This window comes from Megascapheus bottae, chromosome 16, assembly GCF_031878675.1.
Source record: "Megascapheus bottae isolate mThoBot1 chromosome 16, mThoBot2.hap1, whole genome shotgun sequence".
Classification (NCBI taxonomy): Eukaryota; Metazoa; Chordata; class Mammalia; order Rodentia; family Geomyidae; genus Megascapheus; species Megascapheus bottae.
Window position 1 is genome coordinate 23,029,286 of NC_143524.1, and position 24,855 is coordinate 23,054,140.

The 24,855-nt window shown below is 35.8% G+C and overlaps 1 protein-coding gene and 1 non-coding gene across 2 annotated transcripts in view; both read right to left on the reverse strand.

Annotated features, from left to right (window-relative positions):
• Nucleotides 1–70: 70 nt before the first annotated feature.
• Dnajc24 (DnaJ heat shock protein family (Hsp40) member C24) overlaps nt 71–24,855 on the reverse strand; it is a 41,334-nt gene continuing 16,549 nt past the window's right edge. Inside the window, exons 3-5 of the mRNA XM_090347955.1 lie at nt 18,399–18,537; nt 4,998–5,066; nt 71–1,265 (exon numbers count right to left, since the gene is read on the reverse strand). Coding sequence (XP_090204081.1) covers nt 1,135–1,265; nt 4,998–5,066; nt 18,399–18,537 — 339 coding nt within the window. The 3' untranslated portion in view covers nt 71–1,134. The remainder of the gene's footprint in view (nt 1,266–4,997; nt 5,067–18,398; nt 18,538–24,855) is intronic.
• Nucleotides 15,761–16,116, reverse strand: LOC150053020 (Nuclear RNase P). The gene has a single exon (XR_016538210.1).

The following is a 24,855-nucleotide window of genomic DNA, read 5'->3' on the forward strand; positions in this document are numbered from 1 at the left end:
TAAATGCAAAGAACAGCAACACATTTATTCATGTTGTATTAGTTAATATTTGCATACAAATATAACCCAAGCTAGGTAGTGTCAATACCCTGTAATCCTAGCACTTGGAGGTTAAGGTAGGAAAAATCTTGAATTTAAGGCCAGCCTAAATTACCTAGTGAGACCTTATCTTTAAAACAGTAAAAGAAAGTTATTGAAAGTAAGTATTCCATCTAAATTTTAGAATATATATACAAATAATGGGAGGGGGTACTAAATGATTACCTCATTTAAACTTTTGTAGGTACAACGAAAGTAATCTCTTGTCCCTAAAGTTATATAAAAATATTTCAGTGATCTCATAAAGGATCTTCAAAGTTCTTTAAATAAATTCTGACTTAACACTGTACAGAAAATATTAAAACAATTCTTTAAGGGTATAGCATCCACAATAAGCTGTAGTCAAATGAACTTAAGACCAATTCATTTTATCAGTAATAAAACTGTTGCTGTATCTTAAAGCCCTGACATGAAAAGGACAAAGATGCTCAATGTCAAATAATTACTTTAAAGTTTCCATTCCCTAAATTATACATAAAGTTGATAATGGCTGTGCCTCCAAGCTTCTGACTCCATTTACCTATCTTTCTACAGATGCCAATCTACCTGCTTCACTTTTAATTTCATGTATATACATATGTGTCTTTTTAATGGAATCTTATCTTGAGCACAAAAATTCTAACTTAATTCTGATGTCCATAGATGAAGATATGTCTACTGCAGCATAATTTTGGCAGCTGAAAACCATCATCTGTTAGATCTGAAAAAGTAATTTCAAAGAAGCATTTTGCCAAATGCAGAGACATGCTTATGTTAAGAAAAATAATTATTTTCTTTATCAAGAAAAAAGTTCCCATCTGGGGACCTATCTGAATATAATTTTTTATAATCCAAGTCCTTTTTGTAGCAACCTGTAAATATAAATATAAATTATAGGTACTTTAATAAAAACTATTTTAAATTAGTCTGAGGTGGCCTTTGCTTGATGATCTTGTATTTTCTTTGTTGACCAAAGTAAGATTTCATTTCCTTGAAGTCTCAGTAGCCTCTTATGTCTAAAATATTCTGTTAAAAAGTTCGAAGCAGTGAGCAAGTTTAGCTGTAATTAAGGAGTTCTATAATTAGTGAACATGTATCACAAGAAATCAGGTTAACTTCTTCTGCTTCATCCTTGGAGATGGTATATTTTCCACCACACCGGCAATTCAGCGAAAAAGAACGATCATCTGCAAAGACAAAATGATGCTTTGAAGGTTAACCACAACTGCCTTCAAAATGCAGTTTCTTCCACAGAAATAGCAAAATGAAAGATAAAGGTAAGTTTTGTTTTATCCTTATAAAGGAAAAAATGTTTCAAAGAGAACTGAAAAAGACCTATGCACAGGAGCAGTGTTTCCAAAAATTATCTGCCAAAAACCCATTAACTGTAGACATGATGGACTAATACTATGTATCAGTAACCTAAAGATTTTGTTGTGGTAAAGGGGGTACTCAGAAGTAATTTATGAAATTTATTTGAATTGTTCTATTTTTTTAAGTTCATATAAATTTTGCATTCACACCAATATATTTATCTAAAATATTACAGTAAAGGAAAAAGAAAAACAGGCATATTTGCTTCATTTTTAAGGGGCATGAACTCTTGCCCCATTTATCCTTTCAGAGAAACCTATTTCAATTCTATGAAGTGAATCCTTTCTATTCTGGTACCAGACCAAAAAAAATCTTGACTCAAATAAAAAAGCACAATACTACATGTGTATGGGGTATGTGTGTGTGGGGGGGGGGGGGTACATTAGTAATTGTTCCATGAGGTATGTATATCTGTTTGTTTGGTATTTACAAATAGGAAAGTCACCCATGTAGGACAAAGAAGGAACGATTATACATTTAGTTTCCTAATGGTAGCACTTAAAAATATATTATCTCCTGAGGAAAGCTAACATCCTCTGACTCAAACAGTCTTGATTCTCCTGGTCTTCTATCTCACTGTTCCTAGAAGTAAAGATAAAAATAATTTAGTGTCTTCTTTACTATCTTCATCATTTCCCTCTTCTGGCTGACCCTCTACCATTTGAGCCATGTCTTTAGCAGCATTTTTTTTTTTTGGCCAGTCCTGGGGCACCATTTCCAGCTTTTCTATGTATGTGGTGCCAAGGAATCGAGCCCAGGACTTCGTGCATGCTACCCAAGCACTCTACCACTAGGCCAAACTCCCAGCCCTGGCAGCATCAGCACTTTAAAAAAAAAAAAAGAGAGAGAGAGAGAGAGAGAGAGAGAGATAAAGTTATTACAAGGGCTCATAATTTCATGCAATCCAATCAAGTATTATCATAGTTTTTCAAAGTTGGTTAACATTGCAGTCTCAGTAAGTGGATAGACAGATGGATCTAACTCCCTTGTACTTGCTCTCTGCCAAATTCAGTCTTGGAAAATTTAGCATTTAAGCCAACCTTGTGTGGCTTATTTAATAAAGAAAACCTTACAACTTGAGGGTGGACAGGGCAGGTAGCTGGGAGGGAAAAAAACAGGGAGGGAGTTGACACTGTTCAAAAAGAAATATATTAAATACTTACCTGATGTAACTGCAACTTCTCTGTACATCACCTTTGTAATAAAATTTAATAAAAGAAAACCTTGTGTCTATTCACTTAAACCTGTTCCTTATTCACCACAATGTGATTTTTTTTTTAATCCATGAAGGGAAAAAAAAAAAAAACGGGCAGGGTGGCTACTGGAGAAAAGAACCAGAAGATCCAAGGTTTGAGGCCAGCTTCAGCAAAAAGTTAAGATAATCCCATATCTCAACCAATAAAATCAGCGTATGATAATTCTTGCTTGTCAGTTCAGTTATATGGGAAGTATAAATAAGAAGATTCTGGTCCAGGACAAAAATGAAACCTTACTCAAAAAGTTAAAAATGGGCTGGGTTTGTTGGCTCATGCCTATAAATCTTAGCTACTAAGGAGGTGGCAATTTGAGGATTGTGATGCACGGCCAGCTGGGGTAGAAAGTCTGTGAGATTTCTTATCTCCAATTAACTACCAAAAAAGCTGGAAGTGCAGTTCTATCTCAAGTGTTCAAGCAAAAAAGCTCAGGGAAAGAGGCCAGGCCCAGTGTAACCCAATATACATGTACTAAAACATGTTATCAAAGCAAATTATTATAAAATTTCTAAAAATACATATAATGCTAATTACTGATTTTCTTAAGCTTAATTCTCCCTCTTTTTTTTTTTTTTAACCACCTCAATGAACACTGAGAAACAATTTGAGGTGACATGTTTGGTAACTGACAGAGGGTATCATGAGTCATTAGTGGAGTTTTGTCACAGGTAATTCCAAATGGTAGTGGTTACAAAGAATTCACAACTTGTTTGAAATTTCTGATGTATTATCACCAAGCTGTTAACAAAATGGTATATTCAGAAGTCATTTTAAATACATGAATGAAGACCAACAAAATAAATTATATAAGCTAAAAGTATAGGGAGAAGATAGCTGGTATTGGGAATAACACAAGGTACTGGATTCTGTCCCTTTGCATATTGCTCAAAGCTATCATATTACCACTTGAGTTACATTTTGGAGGAGAGGGATCATTATTCAATTTCATTTGAGTGGCTAGCAGCAGAACTATCTTATAAGCAAAACCATTTTCCTCTTCTAAGTCAGTATGACTCACTTCTTCAGAGTACTAAGTTAAGAACTTGCCATCAGAAGACTAAACAAGGTTTCAAGAAGCATGGCTATGTTTTACAATTTATACTCAGTGAGGTTTTCTAAGCCTATAAGGAATTTGTGGCACAGGCCAAACAAAAGTTACAGGGTTAAGAATATAGAAACCTTCTGAGAAATACTAAAATTTTCATTTTCCATAGGAACGTTGTTCACCATCACATCTCTTTAGAAAACATGTTATCCTAATTTAGTCAATAGCTAACTGGAGCAATTCAAGGAACACCAGAAAAATGTGGAAATGACATTTGTTAGTAATATTTTAAAATACTAATAATAGAAAGGGAACAAAGATATAACTTCACTGGAGGTCAAGGGAAGTAACAGATTTTTTTGTTTCCCTTAAGAGAATCAAAAAGTAAAATTAGGACCGGGAGTTTGGCCTAGTGGTAGAGTGCTTGCCTAACATGCATGAAGACCTGGGTTCAATTCCTTGGTACCACGTACACAGAAAAAAGCCGGAAGTGGTGCTATAGCTCAAATGGTAGAGTGCTAGCCTTGAGGAAAAAACCCAAGGACAGGGCTCAGGCCCTGAGTTCATGCCCCAGGACTGGTGGCGGGGCGGGGGGAGGTCTGGGAGGCCTAGTGGTAGAGTGCTTGCCTAGCATGCATGAAGACCCAGGTTCAATTCCTTGGTATGATACACACTGAAAAAAGTCAGAAGTGGTGCTGTGGCTCAAGTGTTAGAGATCTAGCCCTGAGAAAGCCCAAGGACAGTACTCAGACCCTGAGGTCAAGTCTCAAGACTGGCAAAAAAGAAAAAAGAACAAGTCTCAGTATACAAAAACCTTCATCCTACAGTTTGATTCCATATAAAAAGAACATAAACAGAAATCCTAATATGAATTCACAAAATTGAGTATATTAGAAGAATGATGAAAAATCATCATCTTTGACTTTAAAATGCCACATGGTAACGCAAAAACCCAACTTGTGAAAATAAGTTACAAAGGACCTCTCCATGTGCCTAACATCAAATTACAACAGAAGGGTAACTGAAATGACTCAGGTTTAGAATTCAACACACATGGGCCAAACAATAGCATACATATATATGGAAAGTTAAGTAATTATTTAAGACTTCCAAATATCCTGTGAGTTTTCTTTTTCCTTTTTGAAAAAGTGCCTAGTATTTCTTTCACTGTATAGAAAACAACTTATGAACAGATAGAAAAATGAGTGAATGAAAACACAAATGTAAAAAAGAATGAAAGATCCAACCTTCATTCCAAGACATTTCTTCAAGATACACTTGAGCATCTACTGGTCCCATATTTTGTAGCTCATCATCTGTAAAATAGAAAATGAGACTATGTTTTGATACTTTATGAAGAATGCCAAGCTACCATATATAATTCTTATTTATCTTCATTTTAAAACTTACTATTTTTGAAAAACAGTGGTAGGCTACTTGTTTCAACAAGTCTAGAACATACCACTTCTTAAAAGCTTTTAATAATCAAATTCTACCCCATTTTTACAAATAAGCAACAACACTAAGTCAGTTTGACAACTATGAAATAAAGTAGCAGCCATTGTGGGGCTGGGTAAAAAAATAATTACATTTAAGCTTGTGATATTTTATTAGCTTTCTAGCTTCAGGTGTTATTTTTTTCAATCCCTAAGGAATTGTCTTATTTACGACAGGAAGGTTATACCCTGTAACCTCACAGAATTTTTATGCCTGAATTCTAATGTCAACGTGAACTTTTAGGAAGTAAAGATTAGAATAGGTTGTAAGAGTAAGGTTCTAATCCAGTCATATAAGTGGCTCTATAAAATGGAGGGAAAGATCTTGTTCTAGCCTCAACCACACATGGATGACACAGCAAGGGGGCTGCCTGCAAGCCAGGGAAAGGGCCCTCTCCTAATGAATGGAATTGACCAACACCTAGATCTTGTACTCACCCTTTAGAATTGAGAGAAATAAATTTTGTTTGAGCCACCTACTTTATAAAATGTTTTTATTATGTCAGTTCAAGCACACTGATATTCTCAAATCAAATGAGATCAAGTTAAAAGTGCTTTGCTCTACTCAAATGAAAGTGTTTTTTTGTTTTGTTTTTTGTCATCTGACTGCAACAGAGTAACTGAAAAGGAGAATACTTTAATATTTCAGTAACTTTGCAACACAACTGTATTGTATTAATGCCTCCTTGCTGTTTTCTGGTTCACAATTTTCTACTATGGATGGAAGGAGCGTTAAATCAACATAAACACACTAAGACTATGATGTAAGTTGTAGAAGGTCTTACCCTCTCATTTAAAACAAATGCAGCTTGGAACAAAGAATGAACTATGAATGGGATGCACCTGTCTTTGTTTTTAAAGGCATGTTATATTTTCTGTATGCTTGTATTCTTCTAGAAGTCAAAGCTTAAAACAAAGAGAGACTACTAAAATCCAGCCCCCAACTCCTGTGAAAATTTCCTTGGCTGTCTCACTAGTCTCTTGTTCACTTGCTGAAAATCGCTCCCTTTGTTCTGTTGTGTGAATGTCTGCAATTTAATTATATTTAATAACTGCCTGTTCAAAATTTATTGGTGAGTTATGCAATTTTAAAATAGATGAAAAGATTATACAATATTTTGAACTTACTATAGTTTTCTATTAAGGTATGGCAAGTATTATATCATTTCATATTTACTTGATACCAACAGTCTAATAAACTGTGCCCAAATTCCAAAAACATAGACTTTGTCTAGTGGTTGAATTGGTTCCTCCATCTCTGTTTGCCCACTGAATAGCTTAAACAAATAGTGGTAGTATGAAAGGTAATTTCTGAACACAATAATTTCAACATTCTATACAAAGTACATTTGACCAGGTCTTATTCTGGTCTTCGCAACTGAAAATTTCAGTCTGAAAAAAACCTCAATTTTGGACAAAAATCTTAAATTGTAATTTCTTACTCAGAGCGACCAAGGTGTTCTTCAATCTTCCAGATTTGACAAGTGAGCCAGGCACCAACTACTTAACATTTACAATCCTGGCTGAGCTCTAGGGGATAAAATTTTGAGGCCAGCCAAGTCACTAAAGTCCAAGTGACTACAGCTCCAAAACAACCATCAAAAACCTTACTGGAATATAGTTTAAATGATATAGTGACAGCATAGCAAGCTGGCTGAGCAAGTATGAGGCCCTGAATTCAAATACTAAGTACAGGAGTACTACACTTGAGCTCAGGGCCTGGAGCTGTCCTTTGGTTGGGGCTATTCCACTTGAGTCACCACTCCACTCTGGCTTTTTGGTGGTAACTTGGGAATAGGAGTTTCAGACTTCTTTGCCTTGATTGGCTTCAAACTGATCTCAGCCTCTGAATATCTAGGGTACAGGTGTGAACCACCCAAGCCTGGTCATTTTTTTTTTCAATTAACTGGGGAATAATCTAATTATTCTACCCACTCAGATCAGTAGCTGTCTTTCCTCAGATTTATGCACAGAAATATTCACACCTATTCTTGGTTAAAAGATGAATAGACTATCTCATGAAAAAAGAAAATAGAACACAAAAATGGGTACTATTTGCCCAAAGGTATAGTTACAAGCAACATATTCAAATGTTCTAGTTCTATGGCCTGATTATCCAATATTGTGTGATATAAGTTTCTATGAAGATTCTGGTCTTGAGATTCAATATCTTACATGAGAGAACATATGGTGTGCTTTGTGATTCATCATTACATGCATTACAACAGGCAAAATTTCCTCATGGTGTTAGGAGACAGGAGAGTAAGTGCTACCTGTAAAAGTCACACAGGCTTTCTGATTAAATGGGTGGGCTCATTGTGAAAGCTAACAAGTGATGAATTTAGATTTCTGCCCCTGTTCTGAACGCATGTTCAACAACAAGTTTTAAAAGTAGTTTTGTGACTATAACCATTACAACTTTAAGCCAGAAATAAGGAAGGAAAAGTTCAGTAAGAGTATCACAAGAAAGTGTATTCTTTGGAGGGATGGTAATCTAACAACTTCTGAAAAAGACTAAGGTGATTAACTCAGGGTAAAATTGGATCCCTAGAGAACAGTATAATGAGCACAATGGGTACATACACGTAAAACGTACTCTAAATGTGGGCGGTGGGGGGTGACCAAGGTCCTTTGTTGAGAGACAGGTGTCCAAAGATAGGACAACAGCAAATTCCACCCCACAACCCAACCTTCCCTGCAATTACAAGAAAGAAGAACAAACAAATCAATGTTTTTTTTTCTTTTTAAACAATGATCTCTGCTTGTCCACCATTGTGCTTTTAATTAAAAAACTTGATTCTCCTCTACCCATTAAAGTAACTCACAAGAATCCTATAATTAGTTTTGATAATTGTCTACTAATCAGACATGACAACTTCAAAACAGACAAGTTAGTTTTATTCTGTAGCATTGCATAGTATAAATATTTTCTTTGCAATAAAATATTTTGTATCTGCAAATGCAAATCCCATCTCAAAGATCTGATAACATGACAGTAAGTAAAAATGTTGAGAAACTAAACTCACTTCAATTAAGGGAACAGATCTAAGATTTTAAAATCTAGAATCTCTGCTACAAAAAAAGTGGTAATTACTAACAAAATAGAAAAGGAAAACCAACAGCCATTTGGAAAGAACATTTTGTGTATTCAATCTTGAGTCCAATGACACTACACAATTTGATTCAGCTTTTTAGTGTTCCTTTAGCCAAAAAGGAAGATAAGAAAAACTTCCAAATTTACTTTTGCATACAGATAGTAGTGCTTTAATTAAAAGGAGGTTCATGAGGAATAATGATGAAATCAAATAATTTATGTGGTTACTTGAAAAAGAATCTTTCAACCTTTAGAAGTATAGGCCCTTCTGACCTTGTGTTCTATTGGATTTGTCTGACAACAAGAGGTGAAAGAATTCTGTGGCTCCATTGTCTCAACAGTAAGGATCTAAGAAAACACTAGCCGGACTCATCAGAGAGGTTTATGAGCCTGCAATTCAAAGAGATTAAAAGGAAAATCTACAGAGATTCTTTCACACTAAAGAATAACATTAAATAACTATTAGCAGCTTGGTTCAGTAAAGCTTACCAGAGCTCTCGCTGGGTCATTCACAACTTTCTAAAAGAGGAAAGGTTTTTTTCAGCTCCATTTGGGAATCAATAAATATTTCTTACTTCTTACAAGACAATGGAATTCCAGTCTTTTAACTTCCTCCTAATGATAGTAAAATTTCTAAAGGAACTCTTTATTTAATGTCTAAATAATTACACTTCTAATCCTAGGAAATGTTTTCTAACTGTAGCTATAAAAAAATAAAAATGTAAAAATACAAAATAACTGCAAACAAAAGCTACAGGGAAGAAGAATTTAACTTTATTCATTATGGCCAAAGCATTTCAAAATCTCATTAAATCAAATACTAACCAAATGATCAAGTCTACAGTATTCATGTTTGCAGTGTCATGCTATTAAGATGATCTTCAGACCCCCCTCAATTTCCAATGTTGCTATGCAGTGAATTTCTTTTATGCAGCTTGAAATGCTTAAAAGTTTATTCAAAATATTCAAAAGTGTGTATGGTATGTAATTTAATGCAAACAGTAGTGTTTTCCTTGAAGTTATTTTGTTGTCTTAAAACCATAAAATTTAATTTTAAAAACATCTCATTCTTGAAAAATCATTTCATTATGTAAGTTATACTTTTTTTTATATAGGAAGTAACTTGAAGGTAATCAGTTTGTATTTCCAAGAGCATAGACATGAAAAAAGTCAATCTGCTAATAATCTGAGAATTGTGCAATATTTAATTTGAAAATCATTAATAGAACCCTATAGACCTATCCTAGATGAAACCAAAGTCATTTGCAACATTGAAAAAAACAAATTATAAACCTGGAATTTAATTATGAACTTAAAGAACAGTAGATATTTATAAACTAGGTGCAAATCTAGTACTCTAGAAAACTACTAATTGAACCCCAAAAACTTAATTTCTATGTTTCTCTATGAGGCGCAACAGTAGCCTCTTGTTCTGATCCTCACAATGTTTCATCTTGACTACACAGAATTAATAATAGTCAAATGTATACAACCTGTACAAAACATGAGATCCTAGTGCTCTGAGCAGATCCCTCTTATCAATGACTATGTAAACTTAGGAAAATTACTCAACTTCTCAGATCAATTGACTCTTTCTCTGGAAAACAGATACATTTTCCATAAAGGGATATTTAAATAGTACTTAAAAGGACAATTACTACAATTCTAGTGCTGAATAAATGACAGCAATTTTTTAATAATTATTGTTATGCATATATGCATGTATTGCCAGCTCTGGAGCTTGAGCTCAGGGCTGGGTACTTGTACCTGAGCTTCATTATGATCAAGCCAACAACTTGGGCCACAGTGACACTTCTGATTTTTTTCTGAGCAGATGACCAGAGAAGAGTATCATGGACTTTACTACCCTGACTGGTTTTGAAGTGAGATCCTTAGATGAAAGTTTCCTGGATAGTTAGGATTATAGACATAATGAGGCACCAGCACCCAGCAATGTCATAAATTTTGTGTTGAAAGATCTATATTGAACCATAGTAAGAACACAACTAAAAATCTATTGTTAGTAGAGGGAAAACTCCAGGTTCTGCAGTACAGGAAGACAGTAGCTGTTGACTTTCTCTGTACTTGAAAGTGTTAAGATATTTTGCTATCATTAGTACCACTGAAAGTGACCAAATTCTTAAACTAGTCTAGTCTTCAAAGCAAATTAAAAAAAAAATGAAAAGACAGGAATCAGAAGAAAAACTTCAAAATAGTTTTATGAATTAAATCCAGAGAATATCAGGGAAGGCTTCAGAGGGAGGCAAGGAGAGGAAGGGAAGATGAAAGAAAGAGCATGAGGTAGACCTTGGAACACTTAAGCTGTGAAGAATCAGTATGAAAGGTGTTCCAAATAAATGACCACCAGAGTAAGCATATCTGGGGACCACTACATGGACCAAGGAAGATATGTGATAGGAGATGAAGTTGGGAAATGTGAGTGGGATAAGCTTAAAAGTTCCTGCCCCATTTGAATTTCAAGTAAACCTGTAAATGGAAGTTTACCTGAGGAAAGAGTTATAAAAGTCCTTGAGTGATAAGAAAATGGGTGGCTACATCATTGAAAATATAAAGGACTGTAGGATGAAAGGCCAATTATGGCCTTTGGAAATTTGGAAATCATCTAGATGTTCAATCTTGGGATGAATTACTGTGGTGGATGTGAAAATCACATAGAGGGAAAATAAACCCTGAAAAAAAAATTCAAATGGAATATCTGATTAACTGGTTGTAAACACAGCAACATGTAAAAACCAGACTGCAATATGAAATTCATATTTCAAGTCTGAGAAAAAAAGCAAGCAATGAGAATGGTGACCTAATCCTTGTTTTGAACCTAATTAAAACTGAGGCAAGCAACCAAGGCAAAATTGGAAGAAATTAATGTTAGAAATAAAAACTTCAGTTTCATTTTATATATCTGTATCATTAAATCAAGCTCTCAAATTGTACTCAGATATACCAGAATTACAACTTACAGCCTTGCCCACAGACTTCTATCTTTGAAATTAATGAAAATGATCTTAAAACACCTTCTTATTGTTAAAAGTCATTTATATTAAAAAACAGCAAAATAACGTAAGTAGTCACCCTGTGGCAAATAAGATGGAGGGAGGGGCAGCCTTTTGGAAAGTTTTGTCCGTGCTCTCTGTTCCTTCTCAAAATAATACTAGTCCCAACTGTCCAGATGGATTTTCTGCATCACTTCACAACCTTATTTTTCCTAGAAACAATCAGCAAAAACACATACCCCCCTGATGCTTATCTCAAGTTTTTACCTGAAGCAAATTTTTAGAGCCAATTTTGAAATTCCTAAAATCATGAAAACCTAATCTGACTAATTCAAGTATTTTGCAAGGGTCAGTTTTAGGACATAATTTACAGTTACCTACTGGCCTGAGTCATCAGTCATAATAGTTAACCCATATGCAAATTATTTCTATTTAAAAGCGTGTTGTTTCTTCATCTATAAGAGTTAGTTTTTATCATTAATGCTCTTTTCCAGGAAGACGTCTGAGTTTAAGAAAATACCAGTTGATGGAGTTTTAAAATATCGTCCCCATTTGGCCCAAGATTTATTTCATCTTCTGTTCTCAAACAGATTCTGATAAATTGATACAAGGAACTGAGTTATACAATACCAGACATAACCTCCTATATCTAGCGAAGGAGAGTAGCTTTGGAATGACTGGCCAAACTTTCTCTGTGCCAGGTTGTTTGGGGTGTATGTATACTTGGCCAGTTGATCAAAAAGTACCACATTACCAAAATAATTCAGTAACAGAGAACAAAGATATATCTTAATAGAAAAATAATATGCTGGCAAGGAGTTCAGACACACCTACTAATTTTTTAAACATTATTTAATCTGATTATCTGCATCTGAAGGTCTGCTCCTCTTCAAGTCACAAGGAAGTAACTTAACTCATAAGCTGTGTCACTCTATAGAGCCACCAAGAGATCAGGGATCTGTGTGAGTGCACATTCTAAAGCTATTGAATCATGATCCCTATTATTTTCCCATGATATATACTTCTGATGTGTTTGTGCATAATATATGAGAAAACTCCCCACAAGATTTATAAAAGCAGCAAAATCTATTCAACAGATATTATTCATGTGAACATTTTGTAAATCCTGAAAGGGTTTTCCAAAGTGCTCATCTGGTTGAAATGCAAAGCCTGGTCTTGAATAACTATATGCTTTTCAGTGAACACTTGGAAGCTGCCTTTCGAATCATCCATAGAAACAATAAGGTAAATATGCCAACTGGAACTAATTGATTAAATTCACTAGTTAACATTGCTTTCAAAATGTATAATCTCTGGGAACTGAATATTACTCATCCTTTTCTAAGATTTGCTTTTCTTCAGTCAGGCCAGCATTGCCCTGAAATGTCAACTAAGAACACAGAAGTGGAAATGAGGGAGGAAAAATACATGTATTTTGCTTTAGGTTATCGGACCTATTATTACTTTTTCTTTCTTAGAAATAACCCATTTGATGCTTCTTTTGAGAAGCAAAGAAATATGGATGTCAAAGGCTCCTTTAAATCACCTCCTAGATAATTATATGGCTGTGGGCAATACTGATGAAGCTTTCCTCAGAACAGAGCACCAACACTGAGCTGTGAAATATGAAAAAGCATTCAATGTCAGCCAGCAATGCATCTTCTACCTCCTTTCTAAGTAGAAAGAGCTAGAATTTATTTTGTACTGCAAGTTAATGGCAGGCAAGAAACAAACATGGTGAAAGCACATCCTATTAAAAAAGGAAGTTTTACAATCCTATCACCACATGTAAAAGAGTTCTGTATAACAAAGCTATTTCCATGTCCCCAGGGGGTGACCCAGTTTAAAAAAAGGGTTCTTTGACCTGGTTATAACAATTTTCTCTCTATTGGTAACCTATCCTGATCTTTAACAAATTATCCATTCTCAAAAGGTTTCCTTATATCACTGTTAGCAGTTTAAGTTCCTTTCCTTTTAATTAGAAGCCATGTATTAAAAAAAACAAACTGGTATTCAAATATGAAAATATTTTATCATGAAGTTTTGAAAAAGAGTTATGAAAACTTTAACGTGAAAACTTTTGTCATTTCATTTGTTGGCAATATTGGAATTTGAACTCAGGAATTCTGGCTAAGTAGCCAGTACTCTACCACTTGGGCAATGATCCCACAGTCCATTTTTGCTTTATTTTTCAGACAGTGTCTTGCTTTTTGAAGACGAAGAAGAGTAGGTCTAGGACTTCCATCTTCCTACCTAAGCTAAAGGTAGCAGGGATTATAGCTGTCTGTCATCACACTTAAAACAATTTATATTTAAGTAAGATGTACTCACCATAGCCCATCTTCTTTTGTGGTGACGGTAATAATGGTACTGGGGTTTGAACTCAGGGCCTTACACTACTGCTTGGTCTTTTTTCTACTCACAGCTGGTGCTTTTTCTACTTAAGTCATACCTTCACGTCCAGGTTTTTGCTGGTTCATTGGAGATAAAAGAGTCTGCAGATCTGAGAACCTCAATTCTCAGATCTTAGCTTCCTGAATAACTAAGAGTCATAAGCACAAGATACCAGTGGCTTCAGTCCTTATTTTACATTGAAATAGAGCAAAAGTATAGCTATGGCTCAAATGACAGAGTGCTGGCCTTTATCAAAAAAAGCTCAGGGATAGCACCCAGACCCTGAGTTCAAGCCCAAGGACTGGCACAAAATAAACTGAAACAGAGTATTCATTTTATGGAGCTTCTGATTAATAAGAACATACTTAATATTTAGATCTGAGATACTATAATGTCATTAAAATTCTATTACTACTGCCTTAAAATAGCTCAATTCAATAAACACCCATTTGAAAAAATTTCAAAGCAAACTGAATATATAAGTTTTAGATTACTTATCTGAATCATCAACCAGGTCGAGTTCTCACGCTATGTGCTTTTTTTGAACTCCACTGTGATCTGATCAATTACATATCAGGTTCCCAGTGATAAAGTAGTCCACAATGCTTCCTTCTTAAAAGCTTAAAACCAAGCATTGGAAGCTCAAAAGAAATCCACAGTGCTAAGAATTTCTTTGATAATGTTAATCATTTCTACATCTAACAACTCTGAAAATTTCCATCATTGGAAGGGTGGGGGAATGGCTCAAGCCTTAGAGTACCTGCCTAACAGGAGAATTCAAACACCAGTGCCACAAAAGCATACTAGCTTTTTGTGCAAATCTATATCCATTTTAAATCTAGTTTCCTGTTTCTTTTCATTTCTTGATTACCCTATGATAGATAAATAAATAAATAAATAAATATAAATACACCTTTCTAATGATGGCATTTTCTGACTCTTGACTGTGCAAGAATTAGAATTACTCTTTTTTTTTTTTCCTTGTGGGTCATGGGGCTTGATCTCAAACTGGGCACTGTCTCTGAGCCCTCCAACTCAAGGCTACCACCCTACCCTTGAGCCAAGCCCCATTTCTTGTTTTCTAAAGATTAACTGGAGATAATAGTCTCAGGTTCTTTTGTGCCTGGGCTGGCTCAGAACCTTGATCCTCAGACCTCTGCCTCTTTAGTAGCTAGGATTACAGGTGTGAGCCACCGTGCCCAGCTCAAAGAATCATTCTTAATTCTGCTAATTAATTTGAAGGATTATGTTCTTTTTTTAAGTACACAGGCTGTGGAATGGCAAAACTACAGACTTACATTGAAAATAGATGCCCTTTTTGTGTGAACTGCTCTTAAGCAAAGTGACAAAACCAGCATCTTACACAGTAAAGATGAGTAAAGAGGTACAAAAGCAACTTACTATAACATATTCATGTACACCAGCTTCAATTATCTCATGTGAACTCAGATCTTTAAAGGATACATATATGGACAGAGTTTAATTTTTTTAATTTTATTTCATTATCAGAGTGATATAGAGAGGGGTTACAGTTATGCTCATAAGATAGTAAGTATATTACTTTTTGAACATAAAGTAACCTACCACATCTACATTTTACAGTTTACTAAAGAGAATCCTAACCAAACAGAAGATCCAGTACCTAAGCCATATTTGAAAATTCATGCAGATTCTTTAAAAAGGTACATATACAAGGTTAATATTGCCTTTATCCCATAATGATGTATTTCTCAAATCAAAATTTTATAACCTTAGGGGCCAGGAGTTTGGCCTAGTGGTAGAGTGCTTGCCTAGCATGCACAAAGACCTAGGATCAATTCCTCGGTACCACATACATAGAAAAAAAAGCCAGAAGTGGTGCTGAGGCTCAAGTGGTAGAGCTCTAGCCTTGAGAAAGCACAAGGACAGTGCTCAGGCCCTGAGTCCGAGCCCCAAACGGCAATATATATATATATATAACCTTAGCATCAGGTGCCTTAAAATCATTTGGAGAGATCTGATGGTGCCAGTACAGGGGAGGAAGGAGAGTTAATAACCAACTTCAGAGATAGTAAGCCTTTATAAACACATCCCAGTCAATGCTGAACCTGATATGCTACTGGTCAGTACTCTTCCCACGGGCTGAAACTGATTATTGACTCATGCCTCCATTAGCATGCATGGTGCATATTGAAGGTCTAGATAGAAAGGCTGAGGCACCTCCTGCCCAGTCTGACCACGCGCAGAGGCCCGCTCTCCAGGAACTTATCTCCCCAAAAGTCAGAGAGGAACCTGCTAGATCCGCTGCTGGCCCTAATCTCACACCTTCCCAAGGGACATGGGATGGAATGACGCAATGCACTCAGCGCATGGCCCCACTGAGCTTCCCTCAGAAAGAACAGTGCAAGAAGAATTTCAATATCAAACTTCAGACTGTATTACAGAGCTATAGTGACCAAAACAGCTTGGTACTGGCACAAGAACAGGCCTGAAGACCAATGGAATAGAACTGAGGACCCAGATATTAAACCACAGACCTATGGCCACCTAATTTTTGATAAGGAAGCAAAAAAAATAGAATGGAAGAAAGACAGTCTCTTCAACAAATGGCGCTGGCAGACCTGGTTAAGCACTTGCAGAAAATTAAAGTTGATCCCTTCTTTGTCACCCTGCACTAGGATTAACTCCAAATGGATCAAGGACCTCGAGGTAAAAGCCGATACATTGAAAACTTTACAAGGAATAGGAGATTACTAAGTCTCCTTGGCACAGGTCAAAATTTTCCTAAAAGGACCAAGAAACACAACAAATCAGAGAAAGACTGGATAAGTGGGACTGCATTAAACTGCAGAGCTTCTGTATGGCAAAAGACATAGGTAGCAAATTAACTAGAAAGCCTACAGAGTGGGAGATGTTCACTAATCATACAATGGACAAAAAGCCTCATATCTAAAATATATCAGCAGCTCAAAAAATTGAATCACTCCAAAACATCTCCAAAGAAACAGCCATCCCATTAAAAGATGAGTCAAAAACTTAAAGAGAGTCTTCTCTGAAGAAAAAATAAAATTGGTCTATAGACACATGAAGAAATGCTCCACATCTCTGGTCATAAAAGAAATGCAAATCAAAACAACTTTAAGATTCCACCTCATTCCAGTTAGAATGGCCAGGATCAAGAAATCTAATAACAACAGATGCTGGAGGGGATGTGGCTAGGAGGGATCACTACTACACTGTTGGTGGGAGTGCAAACTCATTCAACCACTATGGAAAGCATTATGGCAATTCCTCAAAAGACTAAACATAGAACTCCCCTATGACCCAGCAATTCCACTACTTAGCATTTACCCAATTGTCCAGAAACAAAGGCATACTAAATACACTAGCACAATGATGTTCGTTGCAGCACTATTTACCATAGCAAAGATATGGAACCAACCCAGATATCCCTCAGTTGATGAGTGGATCAACAAGATGTGGTATTTGTACACAATGGAATTCTATGCTGCTGTCAGAAAGAATGACATTGCCCCATTTGTAAGGAAATGGAAAGACTTAGAAAAGATCATATTAAGTGAAGTAAGCCAGACTCAAGGAACATAGGCTCAACAGTTTCCCTCATTTGTCATAATCAGTAGAAACCTTGGGCTCTCCTAGCAGAGATTTACAATAGAGCAAAACCTAAATACATAAGGATACATAGGATGACGCTAAATGAAAGGACCTCCAGGATATAGAAACAAAAGTCATGTATTGAGTAATTGTTCTTAAAGTACTATGTTATCTCTCATCTCTTTTGCTGTCCCTTGGTTATCTCATAGTGTTACAGTACCTCACTTTGTTACCTGATATATCGGATATATTTGTATTTGGTTATTTGAAATTGGATAGGGAGGGGGGAGGGAAATGGGAATCATGACATGACAAAGGATATCAATGTGAAGTAATGCACCTTCTATCTGGTGAATATAATGTAACCCTTCTATTAATTACAATAAAAAAATATATGGGAAAGAAAAAAAGAAAGGCTGAGGCACTCCTGTCCCAAGGCTGTGCTTAAAGACAACCTATCACTTCATGTAAGCACGGTCCATGGGTGACAAACCTGACCTACATTTGTCCCTTTCTTTCTCACAACAGCTTGTCACTATTTTAGGAAGCTACTTTCAAACAGAAAGAAATAAACTGCTTAAGCAATGTGAATTCCACTGTATCATTTATAGCAATTTCACAAAGGACAATTTATCCTAGATAATATGAAACCTAGCCTAAATGAACTCAAATACAGCAGTGCTTTTGGATGCTATTCTGCCTCATGTCTTCCTTTAGACTGCCATTTGTACAATACATTCTCAGAAGTACAATATTAAATTTGTTAATACAATTAATAGAGAACATATAAAACATTAACAATGTACAAAAAACACTGTCACTGTACATTATAGAAAGCAGTTTTCACCTTGTAAAAAGCCATATCCTAGAACTTTTGTTATCTTCTCAATGGATATGCAATAATCACTACTAAGAAAAAGGCATAGTTAAAAGCAATGATGGAGTGGAGGGGGAGAGGTGGCAATAAGCTGGTGCAAATGCTAGAAAATGCCCAGGACTGGCTGCAGATTGTGTTTCAGATTTGCTCTTGAGTTGTGGTTGCCTACCTGAAGTACCTACCATGCCGCTGCAGGTCATACTCTTTTTTTGTCTCTTCATTCCCTAGAATTTTCCATGCTTGATCAATTTCGATGAACTTCTGTATATATTCCTTGGCCACTCCTGCTGGCAGATCTGTACTTTGTTTATCTGGATGATACTGCCAAGCAAAAACAAGGGAGGTGGTGATGGTGAATAGGGGGTGTTGATTGGGAGTAGGTTAAAAAAATTGTAAAACTGAGCTTCACTGAAGAAAGAAGGCAATGAGAAGATGAACACTAAGATGCCAAGGCAATGAGACAATAGTGCTGGGCACAGGAGACAACTGCCAGGTTAATTAGACCATTGGAGTAGCTATAAATCAATCCAGTGACATGATCTGTCACAATGTACAAAGACAGAATTTTCTGGATAATTTGCTTATGGAATCATTGGTCTCATGGACAATTTGCCTAGAGAGGATGACTAACACAAATAGAAATAGGTACACACCGAGAAACAGGACACGAAAAAGGAAAAGCACAGATTATGCAGAGTAAGTGTTCCTTATAATGTACTTAACTGTAGATTTCACTATAAAAGGGACCGCTAGGTTTTGAAACTGTATAATCATAGTTTAAAATGCTTTCATTATATATATTAAAAAAACCAGAATGAGCCAGGTGCTGCCAGCTTAAACCTGTACACCTAGTTATTGAGGAGGCCAAGATCAGCCAGCCCAGCTAGGAAAGTCTGTGAGACTCAACTCCAAGTAGGCATCAGAAAGCCAGAAATGAAAGAAGGATTCCATTGGTAGAGCACTAGCCTGGAGCAACAAAGCTCAGGGACAGAGTCAAGTCTTGAGTTCAAGCTCCAAGAACGGCACCAAAAAAACCCAAAACACATACTTCATATTCCTCAGCTATGATTTTAAGGTTATAAAGTTCCCAAATTTTTATTGAAAACTGGTTACTCTAAGACAGATTTGTAAGAAACTCAATAAAACATTTCAAAATAAATTCAGAGTCCTGTGAGTTTTTGAAAAGAATTTTTAACAATGTTTTGAGTGTGTAGTAACTCATACGTTTAATCAAACCATGTGCAAATTCATTAAGTTCTCAAATGCTAATATAATGTGATTCACTGAATACCTCACTCATAGCTATAATTCTCTCTTTAAAAATACCCACTGTTTTGCTGGGCACTGTGGCTCAAGCCTGTAATTCTAACTACTTAGGAGGCTGAGATCTGAGGATCAAGGTTCAAAGCCAGCCTGGGCAGAAAAGGACCTGAGACTCTTATCTCCAATTAACCTCTAGAAAATGGGAAATGGGGGTTGGCTCAAGGGTTGGGTAGTAGCCTTGAAGAGCTCAGGGACAGCCCCCAGGCTGAGTTCAAGTTACATTACCCACCAAAAAAAAAAGTATCCATTGTTTTGAAAGAATCAATACGACATTTGCTTTTCATTAGTCTCTCAAACAAATTAGAAAATGTTATCTAAATATAGATAGTTTACTTAAAATAATCTAAGATTAACAGTATGTAAAGATGATTAGGTAGTAAATTTGCTGTGATTCAGTATTATTCCACATAACTTCTCAAATATGCTACTAGCATATACTTAAGGTACAGTTGTGTGAAAACTTTTAACCTCTATATGTCACAAGCGTTAAAACTTTGATGCTTTCCCCCACCCCACCATTTGGTCTATATCCAAAAATAAAAGCAAAGCAAATGAAAAGTAAAAAAAAAAAAAACTTTGAAGAAATTATGCTAAGCCTTTAGGTGAAGAGAAGTAGTACAGATTTAAAACTAGATAATTTCTAATAGGTCACTACAGAAAATCAAGTTGGGAGGCTTGATCATGAACCAAACCTACCAAGAATTCCCCATACAGTTATTAGGTTGTGATTGTCCCACACTAAAATCCATCACCAATTTATTGTGAGTCATATATCAGTTTTATTATAGTCAAAATTCAATTCAATCTCTTCCTCTAATTTGGAATTTTCTTGATTACCACTGAAACAAGTAGCTTACCATAGAGGCTTTTATGTCTATTTCATTGTGGTGTAAGAATTCAATATTCTATGTCATTGACTTAATGGATATATTCTATGGGGGGGAAAAAAGGTAATTATAGCAAGAAAATAAGTATGTCATTTGGGTGCTAAAAGCCTTAGAACAATCTGTTTTGACAGCAAGTTCCAGAAAAACGAAGCTCTAAAAAGACAAAAGATAGCCCGTGTTAGGTCGATAATGGCCCACAATAACAAGTCCATATCCCCAATTCCTTACTTTATTTGAAAAAAACAAAAAAACAAAAACTTGTAGATGTTGTTAAGTGAAAAAAAAATTGAAATGAGAAAATCATTCAGTTATTCAATGGGCTCAAAATGCAATCAAATTCCTTTGGAGAAAGAGGCAGAATATTTACTATATAGAAGACAAGGTGATGTGTTTATGTTGAAGACTACAGGGATATAATCACAGACCAAGGAATGCTTGTGGTCCCCAGAACCTAAAAAACACAATATTTTTTTCTACAAAGGAAGTGTAACCTTGTTAATACCTCGGTCTCAGACCAGTTACAGACATTTCTGAACTTCATTTCTATGGAGCAAATAAATGAATAAATAAAATAAAATACATAAATAAATTTCTGTTATTTTAAGCAACTAAGTCTATGACAGTTTTCTGTAGCCATGAGAAAAGAAAGTCCATTTATCTATGGTGTAAAGATGGAACACAACAAAAAATATTTACGATGTTTCAACTATGAAGTGTAATTTTTGTTAATTATTATTTTTTTTCTTTTTTTTTTTTGCCAGTCTTGGGCTTGGACTCAGGGCCTGAGCACTGTCCTTGGACTTTCTCAAGGCTAGAGCTCTACCACTTGAGCCTCAGCACCACTTCCGGCTTTTTTCTATGTATGTGGTACTGAGGAATCGAACCTGAGTATTCATGCATGCGAGGCAAGCGCTCTATCACTAGGCCAAACTCCCGGCCAATTATTACTTTTCTTTTTTTTTGCCAGTCCTGGGCTTGAGCTCAGGGCCTGAGCACTGTCCTTGGACTTTCTCAAGGCTAGAGCTCTACCACTTGAGCCTCAGTACCACTTCCGGCTTTTTTGTACATATGTGGTACCAAGGAATCGAACCCCGGTCTTCATGCATGCTAGGCAAGCACTTTAACCACTAGGCCAAACTCTAGGCCCCAATTATTACTTTTCTTAAGGGAAACAAAATATCAGGCTTCAGCTACTCAATATTGTAAGGGTGTCCACTCAGGTAAAGTAAGATACATAAATTGGTAAAATAAAATCAAACAGTGCAGTATGTTATTCTAACAACTTCTAAAATGTTTCAGCAAAAGAAAATACATATATCCATTAGCTCCAAATAATCTTTTCTACTGGTAAGCAACCTACAAAGCTAAAATAAAAATGGTTATTTTTAAGGTAAATACATAAAGGTCCTATGTCTAATTGCCCATAAACATTGGTCTTCACTTAACACTTATTATTCTGGTTTTTCTTTTTTATTATAAATACATTTTCTTTTTTCATAACTGAATATAGTTTCTTTATTATAAAAGTGATGCACATGTGTCTACAGGCCATTCTTATTTCCTCTTCAGAGAAGTTTCTTTTTTTAAAGTCTTTAGCCCACCTTTTAATGGGATGGTTGTTTCTTTGAAGATTAGTTTTTGAGAGATTCAATTTTTTAGCTGTTGATATATTTTAGATATAAGGCTTTTGTCTGTTGTATAGCTAGTGAAGATTTCCTACTCTGTGGGCTTTCTATTTAACTTGTTAGCTATGTCTTTTGCCATACAGAAGCTCTGTAGTTTAATGCAGTCTCATTTGTTCAAACTTTCTTTGTGTTTCTGGGTCTTTATTAAGAAAGTTTTGACCTGTTCCAAGGAGACCTAGTATATCTCCTATTCCTTCTTATAAAGTTTTCAGGGTATCTACTTTTACCTCAAGGTCTCTGATCCATTTGGAATTGATTTTGATACAGGGTGACATATGTGGGCTATCTCTGGCCATAAAAGAAATGCAAATCAAAACAAATTTGAGAGTCCACCTCACTCCAGTTAGAATGGCCATTATTAAGAATTCTAATAACAGCAGATTTGGTGGTAATTTGGCCAGAAGGGAACGCTACTACACTGTTGATGGGAGTGTTAACTCCTTCAACCACTATGGAAAGTTCCATGGCAGTTCCTCAAAAGGTGGTTCCTCAAAAGACTAAACATGGAGCTCCCGGATGACCCAGCAATTCCACGCCTGGGCATTTACCCAAAGGTTCAGAAACAGGGGCATACTAAAGCTACTAGCATAATGATGTTCATTGCAGCATTAATTACCATAGCTAAAATATGGAACCATCCCAGATGCCCCTCAGTAGATGAATGAATGGATCCAGAAGATGTGGTATTTATTCACAATGGAATTCTATGCTGCCATCAGAAAGAATGACATTGCCCTAATTGCAAGGAAATGGAAAGAGTTGGAAAATGTCATATTAAGTGAAGTAAGCCAGACACAAAGAAACACAGGCTCCATGGTTTTCCTCATTTGTACTAATTAGTATGTGTCTAGGATTTTCCTAGCAGAGGAGCACAGTAACTCAACAAGCTATGTACATTTGGCTATGAACGATGAGGCTAAGTGAAATGAACTCCAGGATAGGGAAACAAGAGATTTAACCTTGTGGTTATTGTTTTTTTAATGTACTATGCGAACTTCTTTATTCTTTTTTCCTTTATCTTTTGTTTTCTTTTTCCCTCTTTTTTGGTTTCCTTTATCCTCTGTCCTTGCTGTATCTGACTGTAGTACCTGTTATACTGTATACACATTTATTTGTTTGTTTATTTGAATCAGGGAAGAAAACAAACCTCATGATGAGACAAAACTAGTGTAACAGCAATATTCATAAGACAATACATTGGAAATTAACTTTACAATTTGGGAGGGGTGAGTTGGGGGAGGGAAAAAAAAGATGGGAAGGGGTAACAATGTTCAAGATGTAATGTGCTTACTACCTTATGAATGTAACTGATATCCCCTATATATCACCCTCATAATACAGCTTAAAAAAAAAAAAGAAAATCTTTATACTAAAAGATCCCCAGCTTACCATTCCAGCTTTATTTACACAAGAGTTACACCAACACTAGATATCAAAGCTGTATCAGGGCAGAAATGAACACTGCCTTTTTGCACAAATATCCTCCACAAATGACTATGGATTTTAAGATAAATGTGAAGTTTATTGATTTTAGTCATTATTAGATAGTATGAGGGCAGTTGAGTTTAAAGTTTTGTAGTTTTATGTCCTTTCTTTCATACTGTTTCCTAGTGAAGAAGCATTTACAATGTCATTTTGTTCAGCTGATACTGTAACAGATAGGATATGGAAATGTGCTTCAGACCACAGGCATCTTTCAAGTAGTTTTCAATCGGAAAAATTAAAAACAAAAAAATAAAACAAAAGAAAAAAACAGGTGGCTCACACCTGTAATCCTAGCTACTCAGGAGGCTGAGATCTGAATATACCAGTTCAAAGCTAACCTTTGCATGAAAGTCCATGAGACTCTTACTTCCAATCAACCACCAGAAAACCACAAGTGGGACTGAAGCTCAAACTGGTAGAGCACTAGTCTTGAGATCAAGAGCTCATAGACAGTGCCCAGGCCCAGAATTCAAGACCAATGATGAAGAAAGAGGAAGGAAAAAGGAGAAACAAGAGAGGAAGAATAAAAAGAAGGAGGAGGAGGAGGAGGAGGAGGAGGAAGAGGAGGAAGAGGATCTATTCAAAATGGTACTTATGCTAGGCATTTTCTGGCATGTCTGTACACACACCATTTAGGAGTCAGAAGCAAAAGCACTTAAAGTTTGAGGTCAGCCTTGGCCACACCATAAGATTCTAGCTCTAAAAACTAAAGAATCACTTGTAAAATCTGTACAGGTAACTGTTATGGTTTAAGTAATTGTCCCCTGTTAAAATCTGATTGCCATTTTCTATTAGAAAACTTTGGGGTGGTACAATGAAAGGTTTTCGCCAACTGCCAATTCCTTTTTCTTGGACTTCTCATCTTACAGAACTGTGCATCACTAAAATTCTATTCCTAATAAATGACCCAATCTCAACTATTTTGTTATACTAGCATAAAACAAAGACAGTAGTTGTGACACAAATAAGGCCAAATACTTAAAAAATAATTTCTAGACTTCCTGAAAGAGTTAATGTTACACATACCAATTCTGTACTACTAGAAAGCAGATTTTTATCAGTATCCTAGCAAAAAAAAAAGAGCTGGATTGTGTTTTTGTTTTTCTTTTTTGCCAGTGACTTTTTGGACAGAATCCCATCCAAGAACTGCCTTGGCAAGCTCCAATATGACCACTGTTGAATTTCTATCATATCACAGTGGATACACTCTCTACATTGATTACAATATAGAATACCACTGAGGAACCACATAAACTAAA